Source organism: Platichthys flesus, chromosome 17 (assembly GCF_949316205.1).
Source record: "Platichthys flesus chromosome 17, fPlaFle2.1, whole genome shotgun sequence".
NCBI lineage: Eukaryota > Metazoa > Chordata > Actinopteri > Pleuronectiformes > Pleuronectidae > Platichthys > Platichthys flesus.
Window position 1 is genome coordinate 793,070 of NC_084961.1, and position 24,998 is coordinate 818,067.

The following is a 24,998-nucleotide window of genomic DNA, read 5'->3' on the forward strand; positions in this document are numbered from 1 at the left end:
ATTAATGTCTAAACTCAGGAATAATAATGACGATTTGACCCTCATGAATTAATAAAACAGGAGTTTTAGTATTCACACGTCACAGAACCAGAGAATCAACATTTACACGCGTATACCGCCCCCTTCTGGACAGGTCGAGCATCAACCATGTTATTGAATCACTCTCCACAGCACCCTCTTCCGTTCGAGCCCCTTCAAAACAAGAGTCCCAACCAACACCCTGCTTATAACAGGAACTACACATTAACTTTCCATAATAAAACCACTAAATAAAATAGCTTACAATAATATCAATAAATACTATTTGTATTATTTTTATTATTTTGTTATTGTTGTTGTTGTTATTGTTATGTGCAGTAGTAGTAGCAGTAGTATCAGTACTAGTAGTAGTAGTAGTAGTAGTAGTTGTAATAGTAGTGTTAGTATTAGTAGTATTAGGAGTAGTAGTGGTAGTAGTAGTAGTAGTAGTATTACTAATATTAGTAGTAATAGTAGTAGTAGTTGTGGCAGTAGTAGTAGTTGTAGTAGCTGTAGTAGTAGTAGTATAGTAGTAGTAGTAATAGTAGTTGTAGTAGCTGTAGTAGTAGTAGTATTGGACATATATACATACAGCTACTACTACTAGTAACAGTAGTAGCAGTAGTAGTAGTAGTAGTAATAGTACTAGTAGTAGTAGTACTAGTAGTGGTAGTAGTGGTGGTAGTTGTTGTTGTTGTAGTAGTAGTAGTAGTAGTAGTAGTAGTAGTAGTGGTAGGAGTAGTAGTAGTATGGTAGTAGTAGTAGTAGTTGTAGTAGCTGTAGTAGTAGTAGTAGTAGTAGTAGTAGTAGTAGTAGTAGTAGTATGGTAGTAGTATAGTAGTAGTTGTAGTAGCTGTAGTAGAAGTAGTATTGTACATACATACATACAAACGTCCACCAGGTGTCAGACTTTTACCATTTTCCTCAGCACAGAAAACTTTTTGTAACTGACTCAGGAGGAGGAGGGATTACAGCAGTGTGTGTGTGTGTGTGTGTGTGTGTGTGTGTGATTTGTTGTGACACACACACACACACACACACTCTCGGGTGTGGACAGGTGAACCGACGCTAACGGGACTCAGCGCCTCGACTCGTCTCGTGTTTTTCCGCCGTGTCGTCGCAGCCTCTTCGGGCTCTGGAGCTCCGGAGCTCCCCCCCTCTCCTCCACACGACTCTGCCCGGGTCCCTGCGCTCTGCCCCGGACTCCGCTCACAGCTCGGCCCGGCACAGGAGGAGACATGTCCCAGGAGAAGAGCGACCCCCCCACCGAGCTGCTGGGTGAGTCTCCTTCAGGCTGCGTCACTTCGTGTCCAGGTTGAATTCCCTGTGAAGACCCACCTGAGACACAGGGACACTCTGCTAGTGTGTCTTCACCTGACTTTATCACACACAAGTGCAGTGACACACATGCACCATGGAAATAACACACACACACACTACTGAGGGTTAAACCTTATTGTAGAAGTACACACAGACTGTACAAACAACCACAGAGTTGAATCACTCAGTTATAATAATGTTAAAATGATTTCCATGCCTCTGAAGATCACTTTTCTCTTGTGACTGTGATTTCCGCGCCCTGAGGCTCAGGCTGGATACCTGAGAGTTTCTCCTGCTGCACTTCCTGGTCTGGGGCTGGAGGTGGGGGGGGGGGGGGGGGGGGTAGGGGTGTGTCCTGTGAAATTCCTTTGGATTGTGAGATATTATCAGAAGAGACTTAAACCACAGAGAATCCCTGAGACTCTGCAGGAACCAGCTGAAAGTGTTCACTCTGGAATCATGGAGAACGGGACCTGTGCCCTCAGAGGAGTCAGGCCTCTGAACCTCCTCCTCAGTTATTCTCTGAGAATCAGAGCTTCAGAGCGTAAAGACACGTGAGGACACGTACAGAAGAGAGGACGTGTTGACGAGGTTCTAACACGTGAAGCTGGAGGAACACAAACGTCTCAGGATGAAGAAGAGGAGCCGGACACGATGAAGACGAAGACGTCAACACTGAAAGACGAGGAGGATCAAGTCCAAAAAGTGTATCAATCAAATATTACCCATGATCCTCTGCTTCCTGAAGCAATTCTTTATGTTTTAACAGTTTCCTGCTGAATGTTGGAGATAAACTCTGGTGGTTAATAACTTCAGAGTGTTTCTAACTGATCTCAGTTCAGCTGCACTCTTCAGCTGCAGCTGGTTGTGTCTGTGACTCTCAGTCAGTTGTTCTCTCAGGATATGGAACCCACTCAGCAGACTCACACAACAGACTCACTCTCATCAAGCTGCTGGTTCAACGTGGAACAGTTGTGTAGATCTAAAGTTTAAAGTCATTCTGAAGCTTGCTGTGGTCAGACGGACGGGTGAGGCTGAGTCAGGACCTCGTGCTCTGTGTTAGGACGCCTGCAGCTCGTCTCTCACTGGACGTCGTTGGACAGACGGATGAATGGAGCTTTGTGTTTCCAGCTGCTGCGTCGACCTGATGCTGCTCATCACCAGCAGAGCGTCACAGGGTTGATGCCGACCGTCCACACCAGGAGCCGGTGGCCTCACAAGTCAAAACAGTGGTTGAAGATTATTCTTTCAGGAAATCAAATAGTCAATAAATCTCATCAGCCGCACTCTGGACTCCTGAATGGAGCCGGTTTGAAATGAGTAACGTGACCTTTGGTCTGTAATGGAGGACACACCTCCACTGACTCACAGTCCAAACTCTGAACTCAGGTGATCAGGATCTAAACAGAGAGAAAGAGTTCATCACGTCTCACAAGCTGGAGGAGAGATCTGTGAAGATGTTTAATATCTCACATGTTCCAGTTCAACGTCCGTCACGTGTTAGAAACCTCTTCAACACGTCCACTCGCTCACTGGGAAGCTTCCACACATTGTCCTGCTGGTTCCTCACATGGACTCTGACATGTTACACACATGTTACCAGGAGGCTGCAGGAGAAGATCCAGAACATGTCCATTGGCACTGACTCAGACATTTGTTCTGACGCACAGAACCTGCAGAACACATCAGGAACATGTGAGGAACACGTCAGGCACACGTCAGGAACATGTGAGGAACATGTAAGGAACACGTCATGAACATGTCAGATCTTCAGTGCAGGTCTGAAAACACAACTTCAAACTTCAAAACGTAATACTGATTAAAGCTGTAAACAAAGAAGAGGAGGAGACCATCTGCGGGGGGGGGGGGGGGGCTCATGTGTTTATGATCACGCAGCTTCATGCCCTAATGTTTTCACCCTCCTCGTGACCTTGTCATGTGTCCGGTCACCGAGAAGAGGAGGAGGGCGGCATGATGTCATGAAGGCGGGCCCTTGCTTTCACACATACTCTTGCCCTCACTTTACCTCCTCACTTCCTCTCTCTCTTCCCTCGTCTTCCTCGCCTCGTCTCCCCCCTCCCCCCCCCCCCCCCTCTGTCTCTGGATGTTCCCACAGCTGCACCAGCAGAGTCTCATGCTCCTCCACCACCACTGTCCCTCAGAGTCAATTAGAGACAAACAAACAGGGACAGACGCAGAACGGCAGAAACACATAACTGTAACGTACTGAGGAGCCACAGCTGGGGAGGAGGAGGAGGAGGAGGAGGAGGAGGAGGAGGAGGAGGAGGAGAAGAAGAAAGTTTTTCTGAAATGTTACACTAAATAAAGATGAACGACATGACTGCTTTCAAAAATGAAGCCAAAACATGTGGATTGAAAAAGAAGAAGAAAATAAAGGACAATGGGAAGATGAAGGAGAAGATGAAGACGTAGAAGAAGATGAAGAAGACTAAGATAAAGAATCATCAGCTTCACCTGCAGAAACTCCACAGATTTACAGACGTGTTTAAGTTCCTGTTCAGTGGGTTTATCATTAAAGACGATTCTATATGTTTCTATATCTTCCTCTCTGTTGTTTGAACAACATCGTCAACATACTGAGATACAACTTAGTCAAATGTTTAAAAACCAACACAACACTTGTGTTAGTGCTGCAGTGTTTCTGTGGATTCCTCCTGATGAACCTCGTAAACACGAGTGCGCCTGAAGGCCTCGTGAAGCAACTCATTATCTCCACTTTAATTAACCCTGAGCTGAGGAGCGAGTTCGAGCGGCTTCTATTTGTGACTTCATGAAACCACAGCTCTGAACCTCTGTGGAGTTCTGAGCTGTAATTTGACGCCTCCAGCTGTTGTGCTGTTAATCGGGTTCTGACCGTGTTTCCCCCCCGTTGCAGAGAGCGTGCGGGAGGCCGTGGGTCGGAGGGTGAAGCTGACCCTGAGGCGCAAAGTCCAGCTGGAGGTCAAAGGTGACAAGGTGGAGAGCAGAGTGCTGGTGAGTGACGGCTCAGTTGATTTCTAAATGTGACACTTAACGTTTGAATTCAGGTTTAAAATGTACATGACCTGCAGCAGCGAGTCTCCGGGTCACGACCTCATGCCCCTCCGATCGCCATACGTTCATCATCACAGCCTAAAGTCACAAAAACACATAGAACCTACAACTAGATCCTCCGATCGGCTCCTCCTCAAAACCTCATGTAAATGGCTTCAGTAGTTTCTGTGTAAACCTGCAGAGGAACGGAGACTGAAAACACAACCTCCTCAGCCGGGGTCATAACTCATCAGCTCCAGGAGACAGAACTCCACTTGGACGTGTCTCTGCAGGTCGAGAAGCTCAAACATGAACTGAAGGTTCAAGTTTCTGAGACGAGCAGAAGAGACCTGTTCTAACTCTGTGGCCTGCAGCGGGGATTTCTTCTGCTCCTCTGGTTCCTCGTGGTTCTGCAGCTGAGTGAGAGGAGCTGCTGCTGTGAGTCAGGATCTGATGGTTCACAGATCCATCCCCAGGTCCTTCAGGATAACAGCTCCCACTCTGCTCCTCCTGTGGGATTCACTGTGAACCATTCTCTTAGATTCCTCAAGAAAGAAAACCACCCAGTGTTTCTTCATTGAACTCCTTCAGGCGGTGAACACACACAAAACTAACACTGAGTTGTGAGGTTCTGGAAAAAGCTTCTCACTTCTCATCTGGATCTTTATTTATCGACTGGTTCCAGGAATCTTCTGACTGCATGCGTCTCATCATCTTATCAGCTTCCCCTGTGTGCTGTTGATCATCTGAGGACGTTTCACAAGTGTGTGAGTGTGTGTGTGTGTGTGTGTGTGTGTGTGTGTGTGTGTGAGAGTTCAGCTCAACACAACTTTTAAAATTTCACCTTCAATCACATTCCACGACTCTGCTCTTGTCAGGACTTGACTGGAGCAACTCAGAGCAGCACACAGACACACACACACACACACACACACACACACATTGTTATTTGTCTAAATGAAAGTTACATTTCAATTGAGTTTATTAGTTTAGTTTATTTCAGGATCCCTATTTTGTGTTTTGTGTATTTTTATATTTTTCTAGAAACGATAATCCAACATGACTGATTTCTAATGAACCCACTTCCTGTTCAGAAATCGTGGTGATGATCCTGCTTCAGTTAATAATACCATTTGAAAGCAGCTCCTTCATCCTGATGTTCCTCAGCTGCTGGTCTGTGTGTGAACCGTTCCATCTCCTGAACCACAGAATCAAACCCGTGGCTCCAGCTGCTGCTCGCTGTGCGCCCTGCTCCAGATGTTTTCCTGCTGCACATCTGTTTCCCTGTCATGTGCTCGGCCGTGCTCTCTCTCACCTGCTCCCTCGCACTCGTCCGTCTGAACCACGCGTTTCCAGACGTTAGAAACAGAACCAGCTTGTTCACGCTGGGGCCGCACAGGCCCCGCCCCTCGGCCGGGTCCACGTCACTCCCCATTGGCCGACCCTCCCTTCCACTCTGTCCTATTGGCTGTTCTCTGACCTCACACGACCCGGAGTGACCTCGCTCCACTGCTCTCCCTCCGTCGCTTCCTCTCATTCTTTCTTTTTATAATTTCTCTGCAGTGAAAATGAGACAAAGTCGATTCTTCAGGTTCAGAGCGTAACTCAAACTCAAAGAACTCAAATCCTTCAGTGAGAAACGCAGCCTCACCGGGAACCGTCTCTCCTCCAGGACAGACGTCCGACACGTGGGGACAGATGGGACAAAACGTTCCAACTGTTGAACAAGTGAAAAGACGAAGCTGCTGGTCGAGAGGGAAACTTCTGATCCGCTCACACACATTCACACAAATCAATCCTTCAGTGTAGACGTGAGGAAATATTAAACATATTCAGTCGAGCAGAATAAATCAATTTGGTTTATCCACAGCAACAGCTTTCACTTGTAAAAATGGGTGTTTCCATGTTTGTGTTGTTTTGAGATTGTCTGTTTGTCTCATTGTTGTGAACGAGAAACCTGAAAAAACATCTCCAGGAAATTCCTTCAAAGATTAGACTTATTAGAGATGGTTGTCGGGGGTCAAAGGTCAAGGAAACTGTGAATGACTCAGAATCAGGTTCATCTTTTTCCTGAGCCTATTCAGGTCCGTCCATCTGTCTGATGTGTGTCTGTCTGTCTGATGTGTGTCTGTCTGATGTGTGTCTGTCTGTCTCATGTCCATCTTTCTGATGTGTGTCTGTCTGTCTGATGTGTGTCTGTCTGATGTGTGTGTGTCTGTCTCATGTCCATCTGTCTGATGTGTGTCTGTCTGTCTGATGTGTGTCTGTCTGATGTGTGTCTGTCTGTCTCATGTCCATCTGTCTGATGTGTGTCTGTCTGATGTGTGTCTGTCTGTCTCATGTCCATCTGTCTGATGTGTGTCTGTCTGTCTGATGTGTGTGTGTCTGTCTCATGTCCATCTGATGTGTGTCTCCGTCCTCAGGCGTTGGCGTCCCATCGAGCTTACCTGCTGACGGCTCGTCTCCCGTCCAAGGTTCGTGAATCAGTTTTTATTTGTATTTCACTTCCAGCCCCAGTTGCTGGTTCCAGTTCTGTTTCGTCTTTTACTCGTTTTCCAAACACGTTCATTTCCTCACAGTGAATTCTGCTCACTTGTCTTTATCCTGCTCTTTAAAACCCAGATGAGTTCTTCTCCTCTCTCTCTCTCCTCTTCCCTCTCTCTCTCAAACTGGCCTCTGAGTCTCGGCCCAGATGAGAGCAGGTCCCACCATATGGAGATATTTGATAGTTTTACCCACAATGCAGCTGTGAGAACGCAGCCTGTGAGAAAGGAAAACACTGAGAGAAGAAAAGTTCGACCTGGAGGGCGAGCGAGAGAAAGAGAGGCAGAGAGAGAGAGCCGTCTGGAAACATTAAAAGATGTATTCTCATATTATTTACTGTCTTTAAACAGAACAGTGGATTTGAGCTCATTACAGTCTTAAACTTCTCATGTGATAAGTGATGGGTCATCAGAGTCTTGAAATATTAATAAGAGAAGTGAACTGACACGTTTGTGAACTTCCAGAAAACGGTTTCCTCTTTCTCAGCCTCTGGTGAACCTCCAGGTTTCTCTCTAAACACAAATCTGTGGGAAAGCTTTTTTTAAATCTGCTCGCGTACAAATTAGTGTTCACACGTTTATATCGAAGCAGAAACAGGAAGCAGATCCTGGCTGTGGTTCCTGGATGAGATGTTTTCATCTGAAGAAGAGAAACACGCTTTGAAGCTGCGTCACGTTTCACCGAGCGGCTGAAGTTTACATCATTCTACAATCGGCTCTAAATAGTAACTTCTGATGTTTGTTCATTTCTCACAAGCTACGATAACACGTTCATTTATCAATCTGTGGTCAACCCTGACTGTTGTACTTTGCTCTTTGTTATTATGGGATGTTGGAAAGAGATGTTGAAACGTTCAAAACTCATAAAAACAACAGATTCCAGGGACTCTGGGGATTTGACCTTCAGAGGAGACGGGAAAGAGAGAGAATAAGAGAAATGTCTCATTATCAACGTCCTCAGCCGGAAACGACTCTCCGTCTGATGTGTCCACTGGAGGTTATCAGATCACCTCTGTGCCGGCTGACCCCGGATCTGTTGTTGCAGAGACAGACGCTGCTCTGTTCCTCGTGTGAAGGGAAAAGACAATGGAGGAATTTAACAGCTGGCAAGGAAAAGAGAGAGAGGGGAGGGGGGGGCGTACTGTTTCTTTATGTCCCTCGCCCTCTCTCGCCCTCTCTCGCCCCCCCCTCCTCCTCCTCTCTCTCTCTTTTCTTTTCTTTTTCCCACTTTCTCTTCCTACATATTCAACTTTCTTTAATTTGTTCCCTCTCTTCTTCAACATTTCACTTTCTTTTTCACAGCTCTACCCTTTCCTTCGCCCTCGTCCCCCTCCCTCATCCCTCTCCTCCCTTCCTCTCTCTCTCTCTCGCTCACTTGCTCTGTTTGGCAGCGAGGTCGGACTCCACCATTATTGTGACTTTCCCTCTGGAGGGGGAACGTGAGCGAGGTCACGACTGAGCTCCAGACATTTGCTCTGCAGACTATTTGCAGCTTGTTTTTTTACATTCCTGTTCCCCCTGTGATTTATTCTTTATTCCTGACCCTGTGGTTTTGTTCTTGTTCTAATGATTCCCAGCTCCATATATATCAGAATAAACTGTAAATCTGTTTCTGATTAATCTAAAAACTATAATTCCTCCAGCAGCCGCCTCTTTAATCCTCCATCGACCTGTCACGTTCATTTGGACACGTTTCCTAAAGAGTTGAAGATAAATACAAACTGTTGAGTTTAGATTGATCAGCTTCAGACTGGAGCTCGTTACAGGTTTGATCTTTATGAAACCATCTCTAAAGAAGATGTATGATTCTGCTCATCTTCAGGTTGATCGTTTTAATTCGTCCTCAGACTGTCCTCTGCTGCAGCTCCTCTGTTCAGCCTCTGTCTGATGGTTGAACGTCCTGATGGAGTCAACCCTGATTCAGACTTTACAGTCGGGTGTAGAAACATCGTTCATACGAAGACTCGTCTCGTTGTTGATAATCTGCTCATTAAAGCTGTGAAATAAGTAAGTCACTAATCGCTGTGAGGAAACACTCAGACTATTGGGACACAGTCTCGTCTCCGAACAAGTCGGCGCTTGAAGACAGTCGACCTAAAACAACACGTTAGCACTGAGCACGAAGTCGACCTCAACGACCTGATGTGTGGCAAAAAGTACGTGAACGGCCGAGAGGTGATTCCAGAGCGTCTGCTTCAGGCTTCTCACCTGATTTCAGCCTCTGACGATAAGTTCACACCCTGATGAGCCAGTTGATAAAACTTTGTAAAACTTTATAAAACTTTATAAAACTTTATGGATACAGCACACGTGTGTCTGTGTACAGTAGAGGCTGCTCATCTGATCTGCTGATGTTGATTGAATTTGTTGATGTGAAGAACAGTTGTGGACTCGATCAGAGGTCAAAACAATAAAATAATTAAATTATAGTTTTTCTTCCTTCAGGGAAAACAAGAACTCAGTTTATATATAAATAGATAAATATATCTAAAGTTTATAATTGTGATAAAACGTTAAAAGATAACCTAGTCCTGTGAGGACGTGTGGGACACTGGAAATATTTATGCATCAGTGTTTTGTTGGATTCAAAAAAGATTTTTTTATAAAGTTTAGTCTTTTTACGATTTTTCTAGATCTTGTTTTTTCTAGATTTTCGATCTTCGGGCGTCCGAATGTTAAATCATCAGAGAATCAAACGTCTGCTCGGCCGTGAAACGAGTCAGAGTTTCTACTGGAGATCCAGAGACCCCTAGTGGCAGAACATGAGACCTGATTCAAATGAACTTAAGAAATCATCTGTTGTTTCAGGTTGAACAGTCTTTCAGTTACCTGGATATTCAGGGGATCGGCAGCAACAAGCCCACTCAGGTACACACACACACACACACACACACACACACACACACACACACACACACACATACACACACACACACACACAAACAAAATACCAGTCACATTTTATGTCCTAATTTCCAAATGTAAGATGTTTACTCTGTTTCACCCTTTTGTGGGGTTTTATTGGGTTGTGTGCGCATGTGTGTGTGTGTGTATGTGTGTGTGTGTGTGTGTCTGTGTTCAGCTGGTGTTGGAGCACGACCGCGGCCCCTGGAGCCTCCGGCTGAGCTCGGTGGAGGAGGTGGACGAGGTCATCGCTCACATCGGCAGCTGTCTGCACCGGATCTGTCCCACGGGTTCGCCTGTGTAGGTACCACACAGGCGCAGTTACACCCTCACGACCCCCAGGGGGACCACATACCAATGAGGATCTGGTTGGAGGTTTTGTGGACAAGATGTCTCCACCTGGCGTGGACATTAAATAAGAAGAAAGAATGAGTGTGTCCTTCTCTCATCAGGAAGGTGATGAGGAAGTTGAGTCTGAAGCCTCCGGAGAGGACGGCGGCGCTTCAGGCGGTGTGGGACGACCAGGGCTCGGCCGAGCTCGGACCCTGCGGTAACCAACCACACACTCTCAAAGTGTCCGTCAGTGAAATGAAGTGTTGAGATGTTGAAGAGACTTGTTGTTTCAGGTGGTTTCTCTCATCAGTACTGGTGTGTGTGTGATAACCTGGGGCTGCCGTACAGGGAGGAGGTCCAATGGGTCGGTGACGTTCAATCATGATTCCACTTCCTTCTCTCCTCTTCCTCTTCTTCTGCATCACGCCCCTTCTCTTCCTCCTCTGCTTTGTGTTGCACCTGAACGCACCATCATTAATCTGTCTCCTCTTCCTGTCCGTCCCACTTGTCCCCGTCGTCCAGGACGTGGACACCATCTATCTCACCCAGGACACCAGAGAGCTCAACCTGCAGGACTTTGTTCACCTGGAAAACAGGTTCGAGCTCGACTCAGCAGATCAAAGTCATTCAGATGTTTGGCTTTGTTCTGTCGTCCATCTTTATTTACAGAGATTTACCAACAGATTCATTTGTACCGTAACTTTTAAATGTTTGGTTTTATTGTTTTTCTTTGTGTTCACTTTGTGTTTTGGCAAAAACATTATTAAAGTTGATTATTTTTATTGCTCCAAAGAATAAAACAACGTTTGTCTGAATATCTAAATTCTTCTTCTTCTTCTTCTTCCCAGGGATCTGGTGGCGATCATCGCAGCTCTGGAGTTCAACCAGTGGTTCACCAAACTCTCCACCAAAGACTACAAACTGGTAACAAGCTTTTACCCAGAATTCCCTCTGCACCACACAAACAACCACACACACAATCAGACGATTTGCTTTCTAAATTAGTAATGAGTTCGACCATATGATGATCAATGATTGTTTTTTATAAACGAGCTAAAGATCATGTCTCTACTCTGATTGGTTGTCATGTTGTGATGTCATAGTGATGTCATGATGACGTCATTCCCATCATATGATTAACAATAATACTTTGATCTACGTGAGCCTCGGTCTATTGTCCAATAGGATGGAGAGAGTTTTCAACTATGCTTGACATAATTTATAATGTGTGAATATGTGTGTTTGTGTGTGTGTGTGTGTGTGTGTATGTGTGTGTGTGTGCATGTGCGTGTGCGTGTGTTGTGTTGTCCAGTCGACAGACGTGTGCGATCAGATCCTCCGGGTCGTGGCTCGGTCCAGTCGACTGGAGGAGCTGGTTCTGGACAACGCTGGACTCAGGAGGTCAGAGGTCAAATAAGAGAACTGGTCACGCTCATGTGCATCAGTCTCAGTTAACGTGGTTTCATGTCTTTGTGTAGTATGGAGGTTTGTGTGTTTGTGATGTTGTGTCGTCATCTGTTCTCTCGTCAGTGACTTTGCTCAGAAGCTGGCCGGCGCTCTGTCACAGAACCCCGCCTCCACGCTGCACACACTCAACCTGAGCAACAACTCGCTGGAGGACAAAGGTTAGAACACACACACACAGACTCGCACAGACTCACACAGACTCCCAGGCTGTCTCTGTAGTGTCAGGTTGATCTCAGGTGTGAACTGGACCGACGGAGGCTTCTCTGTGCAGGTGCTGCTGCTCTGAGCGCTCAGCTGTCCAAGCTGCCGATGGGCCTGAAGCACCTGAGCCTCTGCAGGACGTCCATGTCCCCTAAAGGTGAGGACACGCCCAGAGAGGACACGTCCTCCTCCCTCTGAAGACTTTCTTCAGGCGTGTTTTCTATTTTGCAGGAGTGAACGCCCTCTGTCAGTCTCTGTGTGTGAACCCAGTCGTCGCCACCACCCTCACTCACCTCGACCTATCAGGGAACTCGCTGCGAGGCGACGATCTCCAGGTGTGGCCCCGCCTCTTGTCTCAGCTCCGCCTCTCGTCTCAGCTCCGCCTCTCGTCTCAGCTCCGCCTCTCGTCTCAGCTCCGCCCACGTTTATTAAAACATGTTTTAATGGTTTTCTTTACAGAACCTTCACAGTTTCCTGAGTCACTCCAACAGTCTGGAGACTCTGGATCTGTCAAACAGCGACTGCTCTCTGGAGCAGGTGAGCAGCACACACTCAAACACACAAACACACAAACAAACACACACATACACATACATACAAACACACACAAACACACACACACACTTTCCCAGTTGACGTCTTTGTCCTCTATGCGTCCGTCCTGTAATTCGTCTTAGTCTTTTGAGCAGTTTCCTGTGTCTCAGTGATGTCCCTGTGTTTTCCAGGTGTGCTCGTCTTTGCTTCGAGGATCCTTGAAGCATCTCTCCGTCCTGAACATGTCAAAGACCGTCTTCTCTCACAGGTCAGACCTTAGACCTGAACCCATCAAACAGTTCCAGTGTTTTTATAGATGAGACACGGAGAGGAAGCAAAAAGGAAATCCAGGCGAACAGGACGAACTTCTCTTCTCTCCCACGTTCTCTTCCTGATTGGTTCTTGTCAGTCACATGTTCTTACGTGTCATCTCTCCTCGCTCTCACACAGGAAGTGTAAAGAAATCCCTTCGTCCTTCAAGCAGTTCTTCAGCAGCTCTCAGGCTCTGAGCTCCGTCAGCCTGTCGGGGACCCGGCTGCCGCTGGAGGCTCTGAAGTAAGAAAACCGTTTTTTATCAGGACGGTAAAAAACATCGCAAAGTTTTAACAGGAAGTGGAAAATGCTTCAGTCGCAAAGTAAACAAAAGTTTGTTCGTCCAAACGAGAGAAACAAGGTGCAGGACAGAAGGGACGAAAACCAGAAGACGAGAAATGTCCACAGACTAGTTGATATCAGACAAACTTTCTATTTGACCTCAGAGGAAGGTACCGCTTCAGGTTCAGTGCCCCCCCCCCCTGACAGCCACACAGCCTGTTGGTTCCATCTGTATTATAAGACATGATATTAGTCTGTGACTCAGACGGAGGATGAGGATCTCTGAGTCTCCATGAATCTTGTTCCCGTGTGCAGGTCCTTGCTGTTGGGCCTCGGCTGTAACCCCAGCCTCAGCGACGTCTCCCTGGACCTCAGCTGCTGTGAGGTAAAACACACGTGAACTCAGAGAACATCTGGTAGATGAAGATAAAGACAGTTTGTGAGATTGTGACAAGGCGACGTCTGTTTGCTCGTAGCTGCGTTCAGGAGGCGCCCAGATCCTGGAGGGCTGCATCGCAGAGATCCCCAACATTTCCAGTTTGGACATTTCTGACAACGGTGAGGACATTGGTGGACGTTTAACGAACTGAACCGACTCTGATCCTGACTCCTTTCTGTCGCCTCAGGTCTGGACATGGATCTCATCACCCTGCTGGTGTGGCTCGCCAAGAACCGCTCCGTCAGAACCCTCTCACTGGGCAAGAACTTCCACAACATCAAGTCCAAGTGGGTGAAAGTCCTCTGAGACCTCCTGGGACTGGTCCTGAATAGTCCAGTTGTTCTGGTTCTGTGTTTACTGATGCTCTTTGAACTGATGCTCCTCCAGGAATGTGGCTCCGGTCCTGGACAACCTGGTCCACATGATTCAGGAGGAGGATTCAGTGAGTTTCAAATATTTATTAATTATTTTAATTCCTGTGTTTGATTTCATGCATCGGGCATTTTGGAATGAAATTATCAAATCAACCCCCCCCCCCTCACTCTCCTCCTCTGCAGCCGCTGACCTCACTGTCCTTGGCGGACTCCCGGCTGAAGGCCGACCTCTCCATCGTCCTCAACGCTCTGGGCAGCAACACGTCCCTGACCAGGCTGGACATCAGTGGGAACGCCATGGGAGACATGGGCGCCAAGATGCTGGCGAAGGCTCTGCAGATCAACACCAAACTCAGGTGAGCTCCCGAAACCCCCCCCCCCCCCCCCCAATCAAGTTAGAATGACGTTGACATGACACAGGGTCGGTCTCCTCGTCCTCTGTGTGTGTCTGCAGGACGATCCTCTGGGACAGAAACAACGTCAGTTCTCAGGGACTCCAGGACGTCGCTGCCGCTCTGGAGAAGTGAGTGTTTGTTTGTTTGTTTGTTTGTTTGTTTGTTTGTCAACAGATTTCCACCGAAGAGACAACTCATTATAATTCAGGCGTCTTGTGTGGAACTAGTGCAGAAGACAACAACTCCCATGATCCCACGCTGCTTCATGACATCATCAAATTAACTCTTATGTTACTGTTCTGATTAGGAGACCCCTAGTGGCCAAAGATGCATATTGTGTGTTTATTGTATGAGAGGTTTTCCCAGAAATAAATTGATCTTAATGTAAAAAATTTGACAGATATTTTTATTATTTTATTATTATTGTTCTAAGGCTGCACTTTGTTATTTTATTGACTTTCTTTACTCGTTTTAATCTGGTTTAACGATTTCACTGTAACTGTCCTGTGTACATTAGGTTTATTATTTGTCACTATTCTAATGTTAAATGGTTTAAACCCTGATGTGGATCTTTATACATTTGATAAAATGTGTTAAACTTCTTATTCCTCGTTCTATCAGGAACCACACCATCCGCTTCATGCCGGTTCCCATCATGGACGCTGCTCAGGCGCTGAAGGCCAACCCGGAGAAGACGGAGGACGCCTTATTAAAGGTCCGTTAGGATCTGAGGTATATTTAGAATCCTGGTGCACAGTGAGCTCTGTAGTGAGGTTCCTCTGTGGTGTTGCAGATGGAACAGTATCTGCTGAGGAACCACGAGACACGTAAATACCTGCAGGAGCAGGCCTACAGGCTGCAGCAGGGGATCGTCACCACCACCACACAACAGGCAGGAGCACACACAGCTGGAGCCCAACTGGGATTAGCCTCTGACCTCTGACCCCTGACCTCTGACCTCTCCTTGTCTACAGATGATGGATATGATGTGCGTGAAGGTGCAGGATCACGTCAACTCCCTGAAGTTCACGGAGAGCAGCGCGGTTCAGGAGGACATGAAGGTGGCGGAGAACCTCATGAAGGACGCCAGGAACTCCAAGACGGTGAGAAGACAGGAGACCGTCAGAGGAGAATTCAAAGTACAGTCGGAAGCTTCAACCACAAGAAGATTCAGGGATTAAACTTTGTTGTCTTCTTCTCTCTTTATCTGGCTCATCTCTCCAGCTCCTCCCCAACCTGTACCACCTGACGAGCGGGGGGGGCAGGGGCGCCTGCGTCGGAGCCATTCAGGACAAACTGGAGTCGATGGCGGGGGAGGTGGCGAGGGTGATGGACGAGCAGCTGCAGGTAGCGACTCAAAGCGTTTAGCTTCAACCAAGTCCAACTCCCTGAGTTTAACCTCCTCCTCCTCCTCCTCCTCAGACGATGCTGGCGTCCATGGTGGACGCTGCTGAGGGCCTGTGTCCTCACGTGATGAAGAGGAGCAGCCTTAGTCAGGAGCTGCTGAAGGCCGGAGCCGGGAGGATGACCATCCCGCGCAGCTTCATCACCACCACGCTGCTGGAGCAGTCCGGCGTGGACATCATCAACAAGATCAGGTCTGAATGTTAAAGATGATTTTCTAACGTGGGAGCCACAGAGTCAAAGATCTGAGGACATGTCCCCGGCCGTCTGTCTGATGTCCTCTGGTTTCTGTTCGTCAGTGAGGTGAAGCTCAGCTTGGCGTCTTGTCTGTCCGATCGCATCGTGGACGAGATCCTGGAGTCTCTGTCCAGATCTCAACACACGCTGGTGAGTCCGGCCTCCGTCTCTCTGTCTCTCGCTCTTTTTGTTGTGTCTCCTCATCCCCCCGGCCTCCCTCCGTCTCCAGGCCGACCATCTGATCAGGAAGGATCCGCCTCTGCTGCGTCACGCTCCTCACACCGAGGCCGAGGTTCTGGACCAGACGGTTCTGCAGCCGGAGAACCAGAACCAGAACCAGAACCAGGACCAGGAACACAAACCACAGAGGAAGCTGCAGGATATGGACACATGCATGGTAGGAAGGACTTATTGATAACGTGTTAATATGACATGTATGATGAAGGACTTATTGATAACGTGTTAATATGACATGTATGATGATGTCGTGTGAATCATCCAGAACCTGAATCATCTCTTTATGTCGCAATGAGTCTGGTTCACCCATTAAAATAGTTTGAGTTATTAGGGTAAAATTAATTATTAAAATTAATAATTATCACTGTGAATTTGGATTTAATACTTTTACACTTATCATAATTTAATACATTAAGGGGGAAATGGTTCTGATCGTAATTAAGTCATCATGTAACTGCACAATCCTTGTACTTTTTAGTATTTTGTTATGTTTAGATTTTAATTAATTTGCAGGAAAATTAGATAAAACTCACATTAAACAATTTGAAAGATGAACTTCTTGTTATGGTTTTAGTAGATCGTGGCCCCACAACAGACACGGACGAGAGAGTTCGTAAGAGGAATGTTTATTTTAACGGTTATAACAGCTGGCAGTAGTGGCAGGGTGCCGGCTGGTTAAGAAGTCCAGGGTGGAAGCGAGGAGGCGACGTCAGCGGTTAGGCACACGGAGTTCTGTAGAAGTTGAAAACAAGGTTTTAGAATACCTCCAACACGGTGCCTGAGTTAAGAAGGTCGCGTCGTATAGCTACCGAGGATACTGAATAATCCGGCGCTGGAGTGATGATCGAGCCCGGCATTTATGGAGGAGGTGAATGAGATGATTCGGGTCCGGTGTGCCTCGTCTGTTGTCGCCAGGAATCAGGCCACGCCCCGGACCCCCACACGCGCCGAGGGGACACTACAGGGAAAGATGAGAACAACAACAACAAACTCCACAATCCCCACAGTACCCCCCCCTCAAGGGACGCCGCCTGGCGGCCGACCCGGCTTGTCCGGGAAACAAGCGTAAAAGTCATCGAGGATGGTACCGTCCAAAATCAGGGAACGAGAAACCCATTGTCTCTCCTCTGGGCCATATCCCTCCCAGTCCACGAGGTATTGGTAGCCTCGACGACGCCGGCGTACATCCAATACCTTATTAACCGTATATGCCGGGTGGTCATCTATGATAAGGGTGGGTGGGGGAGGCTCCGCAGGAGGGCTTAATGGACTTGTGGACACTGGCTTGAGATGAGAGACGTGGAACGTGGGATGAACCTTCAAAGACAGGGGGAGTTTCAGTCTCACCGCACACGGATTTATTATCCGATCGACCTCAAATGGCCCAATGTATCTAGGTGTCAATTTACGTGATTCGGTTTGGAGAGGCAGATCCCGGGATGATAGCCAGACCATCTGTCCCGGCTGATAGTCAGGAGCAGGGGTGCGATGCCGGTCAGCCACTCGCTGATTGCGGGATGCAGTACGGACCAGGGCTGCCCGGGCCTCGAGCCAGACCCGACGAGCACGCCGCAGATACTCCCCCACGGATGGCACTGCCACGTCAGCTTCCTGAGATGGGAACAGAGGAGGTTGGAACCCATTAGCAACCATGAACGGTGACATACCTGTGGCGGAGCAGACCAGGGAGTTGTGAGCGTATTCGATCCAGGAGAGGTGTGTGGCCCAGGAAACCGGATGTCGGGCTGAAACACAGCGCAGTGCTGACCCCAGATCCTGGTTCGCCCGTTCTGTCTGGCCGTTGGACTGAGGATGGTATCCGGAAGATAGGCTGGCCGACGCCCCCAACGCCTGGCAGAACGCCTTCCACGTCCTAGCGGTGAACTGAGGACCCCTGTCCGAGACAATGTCTACCGGGATGCCATGCAAACGGAAGACGTGTGTGATGAGAAGGTTAGCGGTCTCCAAGGCGGAGGGTAACTTAGGTACCGGGATGAAGTGAGCTGCTTTGGAGAATCTGTCAACGACGGTCAGAATCACTGTGTTGCCTTCCGATGGGGGTAAGCCAGTTATGAAGTCAACCGCCACATGTGACCACGGGCGGTGAGGGATGGGCAGAGGATGCAGTAAACCAGCGGGGGCTTGATGTGATGCCTTACCTCGGGCGCAGACAGAACAGGCAGCGACGAACCCCCTGGTATCGGCCGCCATGGAGGGCCACCAGAACTGCTGTTGGAGAAGGGCCAGAGTTCGCCGAAAACCCGGATGGCAGGCGATCCGGGAGGCGTGTCCCCATTGCAGAACCGGGGATCTCACTCCCTCAGGAACAAACAATCTGTCCGGAGGGCAGCCTGGTGGAACCGGCTGGTCCCTCTGGGCCCCCTGGACCACACCCTCGATCTCCCACCTGGCCGCTCCCACCACGCAGGCAGCTGGCAGGATGGTGTCTCCAGCCGTGTCCTCCATAGGGAGCGCAAACTGACGTGACAGCGCATCTGGCTTGATGTTCTTGGACCCGGGCCGGATTATTCTGTTATGGTTTTAGTAGATCGTGGCCCCACAACAGACACGGACGAGAGAGTTCGTAAGAGGAATGTTTATTTTAACGGTTATAACAGCTGGCAGTAGTGGCAGGGTGCCGGCTGGTTAAGAAGTCCAGGGTGGAAGCGAGGAGGCGACGTCAGCGGTTAGGCACACGGAGTTCTGTAGAAGTTGAAAACAAGGTTTTAGAATACCTCCAACACGGTGCCTGAGTTAAGAAGGTCGCGTCGTATAGCTACCGAGGATACTGAATAATCCGGCGCTGGAGTGATGATCGAGCCCGGCATTTATGGAGGAGGTGAATGAGATGATTCGGGTCCGGTGTGCCTCGTCTGTTGTCGCCAGGAATCAGGCCACGCCCCGGACCCCCACACGCGCCGAGGGGACACTACAGGGAAAGATGAGAACAACAACAACAAACTCCACAATCCCCACACTTCTTCTATAAAGAAATCTGGATAATATCTTTGTTTGCTCCTCAGATGACGAAGAGGAAGAGTATTCTGGTGAGGATGCTGCGTCCCGTCTCCGTGGCCTTCGGTGAGTGAAACACAAAATCACGTTGTAAATTCATTAAAGTATTTTTATATATTTTATGATATTTTCTTATCTCCTGTCCGACAGAGATGGAGTTTGACCTGGACAAAGCTCTGGAGGAGGTTCCCATCCATGTTGAGGACCTTCCTCTTCCTCCTCCTTCTTCGCCGTTACCCGACAGGATGTCAGCGTACTTCAGAGACCTCCCTCCCCCCCCGAGGTCCACGGACACTAAGCCCCTCCCCCTGGGCGATCTGCTGCCGGTGGAGCACAAGCTGCTGGAGCATCGCACCAAACTACGACCGAAGCCCAAGAAGAGGTCGAAGCCCAGTCGACCACTTGTAGGTTTGAGGATGGAGTCTTTGATGAGTGAAGTCCGATGAAGACGAGCTGCTGACTCTCTTCTCCACCGTTCCCTTTCAGCGACAGGCCGCCGGCGGCTCGGCGCCACAGGACGGGGAGCAGAACGGCATCATGGGAAAGCTGGACGAGGGCCTGGACGACTTCTTCTCCAAGAACGTCATCAGACTCAGCTTCAAGTGAGAGTTTCAAACTGGAGCCGATGGTTTCTGTTGATGTTTGAATATGTAGAAGAAAAGTTTTGTGTTGTCAGCGTAAAAAAGGATTTGTATCAAAAGGTGTGAAAACTGAGATTTGATTGGTTCATAAAAAGTTGATCTTGTTTCCTCAGACTTCCGTCCGTCAGAGGTTCGACGTCCAACCCTCAGGAAGCGACAGAAAAGAAACGTGAGACGAGGAAGAGCGGCTTCTTCAACCTCATCAAGTCCCGGACGTCCCGCTCGGAGAAGAGCCACGGAGCCGCCGCCGTCCCGCCTCCTCAACCCGCCGCCATCCCGCCTCCTCAGCATGTGACCTCCAGCACCGCCCCCTCCTCTTCTATCAGCCCCGTCACTGAGGAGCCGACGCCCACATCCCCTGCAGAGCCGCATCAGGAGCTCCACTCAGATTCGGAGACGGAGGTCTGTCCACCTGCTGCTGAGGAGGAGAAGCAGGAGGAGGGAGAGGAGGAGGAGGAGAAGAAGGAGCAGCCCCACAAGCCTCGTCATATTGGCGTTCCGATGATGGGACTGGACCTGATGGCTGAGATGAAGGCCCGTCAGGAGAAAAGGGCTGTGAAGAAGGTGGGTGTGGTCTCATTGAGTCTTTAACTGATTCCATTAGAACGTGTGTGCTGCTGATGACTGACGTGTCCTCGGGGACACATTAACCCTGTGTGTGTTTCAGACTGAGTCCTCGTCCTCTAAAGACAAAGTGGACGCAGACAGAGGTGAATATCTTTAATATCCTGATACTCATAAATATATTGATATGATTTAAACTGTATCGTGAAAAGTGAAACTTCTTATCCTGCAGCCACGACCGACATTCACCCCCCCGCCCCGGCAGAGAACGAGGAGTCCCGACCGGACCAGCCCCCCCGGTCCAAACCGCCGAGCGTCATCCCCAGACCGCCTCCGTGCCAGGCCGCCAAACCCCCGCCGGGTCCCACCAGTCCCACCAGTCCGACCAGTCCCACCAGCCCCCCGCCTGGCAGCATCTCGGTTCACGGTACACAACTCTTCACTGGGTCTTCTGCTCAATCTCAAGCAGGAAGTAGATTTATCATCTCAAGCAGGAAGTAGATTAAATCTCCGTCTGTGTTTCTCTTCTCAGACGACTCCTCTGAGGCTCCAGCAGCCAAAGCTCCACTTCCTGCTCCTCGCCTGAAGAGGGCGCCGTCGGAGCAGGAGCGAGAGAGCGTGAGCAGCAACTCTGCAGGACGCCTGTCGCCAGCGGACGGTTCGTGTCTCTGTTCGATTCCCTGTTCAACTTCCACACACTCGACCCTGGCAGCAGCAATATCACTTATAGATTTAAACTCTATGTGGAAAATTAAAACAAACACAAAACAGTTTGTTCACTTCAGTTTTAGAAGAAGGATTTAAACATTTAATTATTTACTATTTTTCAGCTTTACAATATTATTTGATGCAAATTGACTTTAGAAAAGTCAAATTACAATAAAAAGTCAGATACATTTAACTACTCCTCATGGTCCACTGTCAGATATGTAAACTGATTTAAAACTGATAAAAATATCCTGATGAACCAGAATAATCAATCATCATTTTATGTTATAGTTCCAGATCAATTTAGTACTTTTATTATTTATCAGTTATAGGTTCATATTGAAGCTTCTACTTTCTTTATCAGTTTATTTTCTTCGATGAGATTCGGATCCAAGAAAGAAAAATAAGAAACTAAGAATCCAACAACTCTGTCCTCAGTTTGTGTTAAAAACAATCATCAAATCACCAGGACGCTGCAGTGGCTGCTGGGAAATCTGTTGTTTGTTCCGCTGAGTCACTGTGAGCTGAAGATGTAACCGTCAGTTTAACAGGTCACGTGTTTAATGAACCGAGTGTCAATGTGCGTGTTGTGCGTCCACACTCGACTTGTGTAATTAACTCTTAGAGGAAGTCTGTGTTCTTCTTTAAAGCGATGTCTCTTCTGTGTAATCACAGAGATGGGGGGGGCGTTTAACAAAGAGACAAAGTGTGTTTCACTTCACACGTCGGCGTCAGCATTATAACTTTTATTTATTTTATCTCAATTACACCTGTAACTAAGTGTGTTTTTGGTAATCAGATTACACTCTGACACGTTGAAGGTCACTGTAACTAAGTGTGTTTCAGGTAATCAGATTACACTCTGACACGTTTAAGGTCACTGTAACTAAATGGGTTTCAGGTAATCAGATTACACTCTGACACATTGAGGGTCACTGTAACTAAGTGTGTTTCAAGTAATCAGATTACACTCTGACACATTGAGGGTCACTGTAACTAAGTGTGTTTCAGGTAATCAGATTACACTCTGACACGTTGAAGGTCACTGTAACTAAGTGTGTTTCATGTAATCAGATTACACTCTGACACGTTGAAGATCACTGTAACTAAGTGTGTTTCAGGTAATCAGATTACACTCTGACACGTTGAAGGTCACTGTAACTAAGTGTGTTTCAGGTAATCAGATTACACACTGACACGTTGAAGGTCACTGTAACTAAGTGTGTTTTTGGTAATCAGATTACACTCTGACACGTTGAAGGTCACTGTAACTAAGTGTGTTTCAGGTAATCAGATTACACTCTGACACGTTTAAGGTCACTGTAACTAAATGGGTTTCAGGTAATCAGATTACACTCTGACACATTGAGGGTCACTGTAACTAAGTGTGTTTCAAGTAATCAGATTACACTCTGACACATTGAGGGTCACTGTAACTAAGTGTGTTTCAGGTAATCAGATTACACTCTGACACGTTGAAGGTCACTGTAACTAAGTGTGTTTCATGTAATCAGATTACACTCTGACACGTTGAAGATCACTGTAACTAAGTGTGTTTCAGGTAATCAGATTACACTCTGACACGTTGAAGGTCACTGTAACTAAGTGTGTTTCATGTAATCAGATTACACTCTGACAAGTTGAAGGTCACTGTAACTAAGTGTGTTTCATGTAATCAGATTACACTCTGACAAGTTGAAGGTCACTGTAATTAAGTGTGTTTCATGCAATCAGATTACACTCTGACAAATTGAAGGTCACTGTAACTAAGTGTGTTTCATGTAATCAGATTACACTCTGACACGTTGAAGGTCACTGTAACTAAGTGTGTTTCAGGTAATCAGATTACACACTGACACGTTGAAGGTCACTGTAACTAAGTGTGTTTTTGGTAATCAGATTACACTCTGACAAGTTGAAGGTCACTGTAACTAAGTGTGTTTCATGTAATCAGATTACACTCTGACACGTTGAAGGTCACTGACGGGTCTGTTTCCTCTCGTCTCTCGTTTCAACAGCCGACTTTCCCGGAGACGCTGGCGACGCCTTTGACCCCGGTGCAGGGGCGGAGCCTGGTGCAGGGGTGGAGTGTGATGCAGGGGCGGAGCCTGGTGCCGGCGGCGGCAGGCAGTGGTCGTCCCTGAGGCGTTCAGCCCCTCCTCCTTCCGACAGGGAGGCGGACCGAGAGCGCACCAAGTCCCTCCCCGCTAATGGTTTGAATAATCACTTTCTCAAAACAAGAATTACAGATTTGTTTCTGGTTAATTAACGATAATCAACACTAGATTATTAATAATCAGCTATATTTCATATTTGTTCTCAGTGTAAGGTTTCTGTGGTTGTCGTCTCTCTCTCTCTGTAGCCGTGCCCCCGTCGCTGGCCGACACAGATCTGAGACCAGCCGAGGACGAGAGTGAAACGGCCGATCTCCAGTCTGAGGACGAGTCCGGGGACGAGTCTCCGTCCGTCTGACGCCAGAGAGACGTTTACAATCCAACGTTACAGGACAATCACTCGTGTGCTCGGACGGCTTTCAGTTTTCATAACAGTTCCCGGTGAAGAGTTCCCTGACCTGGGATCAGCCAGGTTTCATCAGGATCTTTAAGAGGCGAAGTGGTTTTTATCTGCGGCTGTTTGGAAACAGATTCATCTTCTGCACGGAACAAAGAACTCTTCACAAATTCAAAAAATGTCACATCAGGAGCAGAAGCTAGAGACAGACACAAAAATTATATCTCAAAATATGTCAAAAACCAAAGAGGCGATGAAACTGATACAAACTGTTTTTTTTATGTCTTATTATGGTTTAATTTGATCGACTGTTAACGACCCGTTAAAACCGGCCGAGGGTTTTATTTCATCTAAAGGAAACATAGACGGCAAAAAGATTTAAGTTTATTTTATAAAATATGATGAAAGATTATTTAAAACATTCCTCTTGTTCATGACTAGAAAATATTTCAGGTCAGTTTCTGTGGATAATATAATTTTAATGACACTGTAAAACAAACTTATCCTTTCTAACACATTATTCTCAGTTTAAGTTTTTAAAGTCTTGAAATGAGACGGAATAAGAGAAGTCACAGCTTCAACTGTCACAATCAGCTGAACTGAGATCAGTTCAAAACACTCTGAAGTTATTAAAAACCAGAGTTTATCTCCAATATTCAGCAGGAAACTTTAAAACATGAAGTATTCTGAACAGTTTGGTGGATCTGTTACAGCAGCAGCTCCTCCGGGTCAGGAAGCAGAGGCTCATGGGTAATAACCAGCGCAGCACATTGACAGACTTTGTTTATTCGGCACATGAAACCACTTCCAGTAAAGAAAATAGTGACATGAATCAAAATATATAAAATATGTATATTAATTTTAACAAGCCTTTGAGGTTATCCCCACATGTGGCTGCAGGGGGCAGTCTTGCATTAGAGTGTGTTGCTTTAAACCTCGGCAGTAGTCTTCTCCTGAGTCGACAACAAGTTGTGAACGTGTTTTCATCGGCGCCGTTCATCCTTCATCACATGACCATGAATAACCAGAGGGACGCTGCCCCGCCCACTGAGGAGTCACAACCAATGAGATTCCTCTGGCAGAAAACTAAAACTTTCCAGATGTTCTGTAAAAACCCTTCTTCTCCTGTGATGTCACATGTCACCGCTGCTGAGTCGTCACATTCTGACGTCTGTCAATCACGACTGCTGCACTGACAGGTGTCTGTGTCCCGATGTAAATACCACTGACGTAGAAATGAATCTGAGTCACAAACACAAACTCTGGGGTGTTATTGTCATTGGAGCAGAAATCTGATTTATTATTTTCATGTAAGAGACTTGGTGATGGTTTTCTTTATACTGGGGACATTCTTTTGAAATATTTTGCTTTTAAACAAAAAGATATGTTATATTGTTTATATGTGAGTGGACCTTCACACCTGGAAACATCTGTATTTCTATGTTTATATGAATAAATCCTGTTTCCCAGCTCTGACTCTCTGACTCTCTCTCTCTCTCGCTCCTCCTCCTCCTCCTCTTCCTCCT

At 47.3% G+C, this 24,998-nt stretch overlaps 1 protein-coding gene across 1 annotated transcript; it reads left to right on the forward strand.

The window, feature by feature from the left end:
• The first annotated feature begins 1,023 nt into the window (after window positions 1-1,023).
• Window positions 1,024-24,943, forward strand: LOC133972147 (F-actin-uncapping protein LRRC16A). Its single transcript, XM_062409404.1, has 38 exons — window positions 1,024-1,296; window positions 4,235-4,332; window positions 6,795-6,845; window positions 9,723-9,782; window positions 9,997-10,118; window positions 10,271-10,368; window positions 10,445-10,515; window positions 10,674-10,747; window positions 11,000-11,075; window positions 11,464-11,552; window positions 11,682-11,776; window positions 11,890-11,976; window positions 12,051-12,154; window positions 12,279-12,356; window positions 12,545-12,621; window positions 12,804-12,908; window positions 13,263-13,332; window positions 13,424-13,505; window positions 13,574-13,673; window positions 13,774-13,828; window positions 13,944-14,116; window positions 14,215-14,283; window positions 14,777-14,870; window positions 14,949-15,047; window positions 15,130-15,258; window positions 15,380-15,502; window positions 15,578-15,753; window positions 15,859-15,946; window positions 16,026-16,193; window positions 19,057-19,114; window positions 19,199-19,452; window positions 19,535-19,650; window positions 19,803-20,253; window positions 20,357-20,399; window positions 20,486-20,680; window positions 20,786-20,911; window positions 22,980-23,174; window positions 23,324-24,943. Exons 1-38 carry the CDS (start codon window positions 1,257-1,259, stop codon window positions 23,431-23,433), a joined length of 4,299 nt encoding a protein of 1,432 aa, XP_062265388.1. The 5' UTR covers window positions 1,024-1,256; the 3' UTR covers window positions 23,434-24,943.
• The last annotated feature ends 55 nt before the right edge of the window (window positions 24,944-24,998 follow it).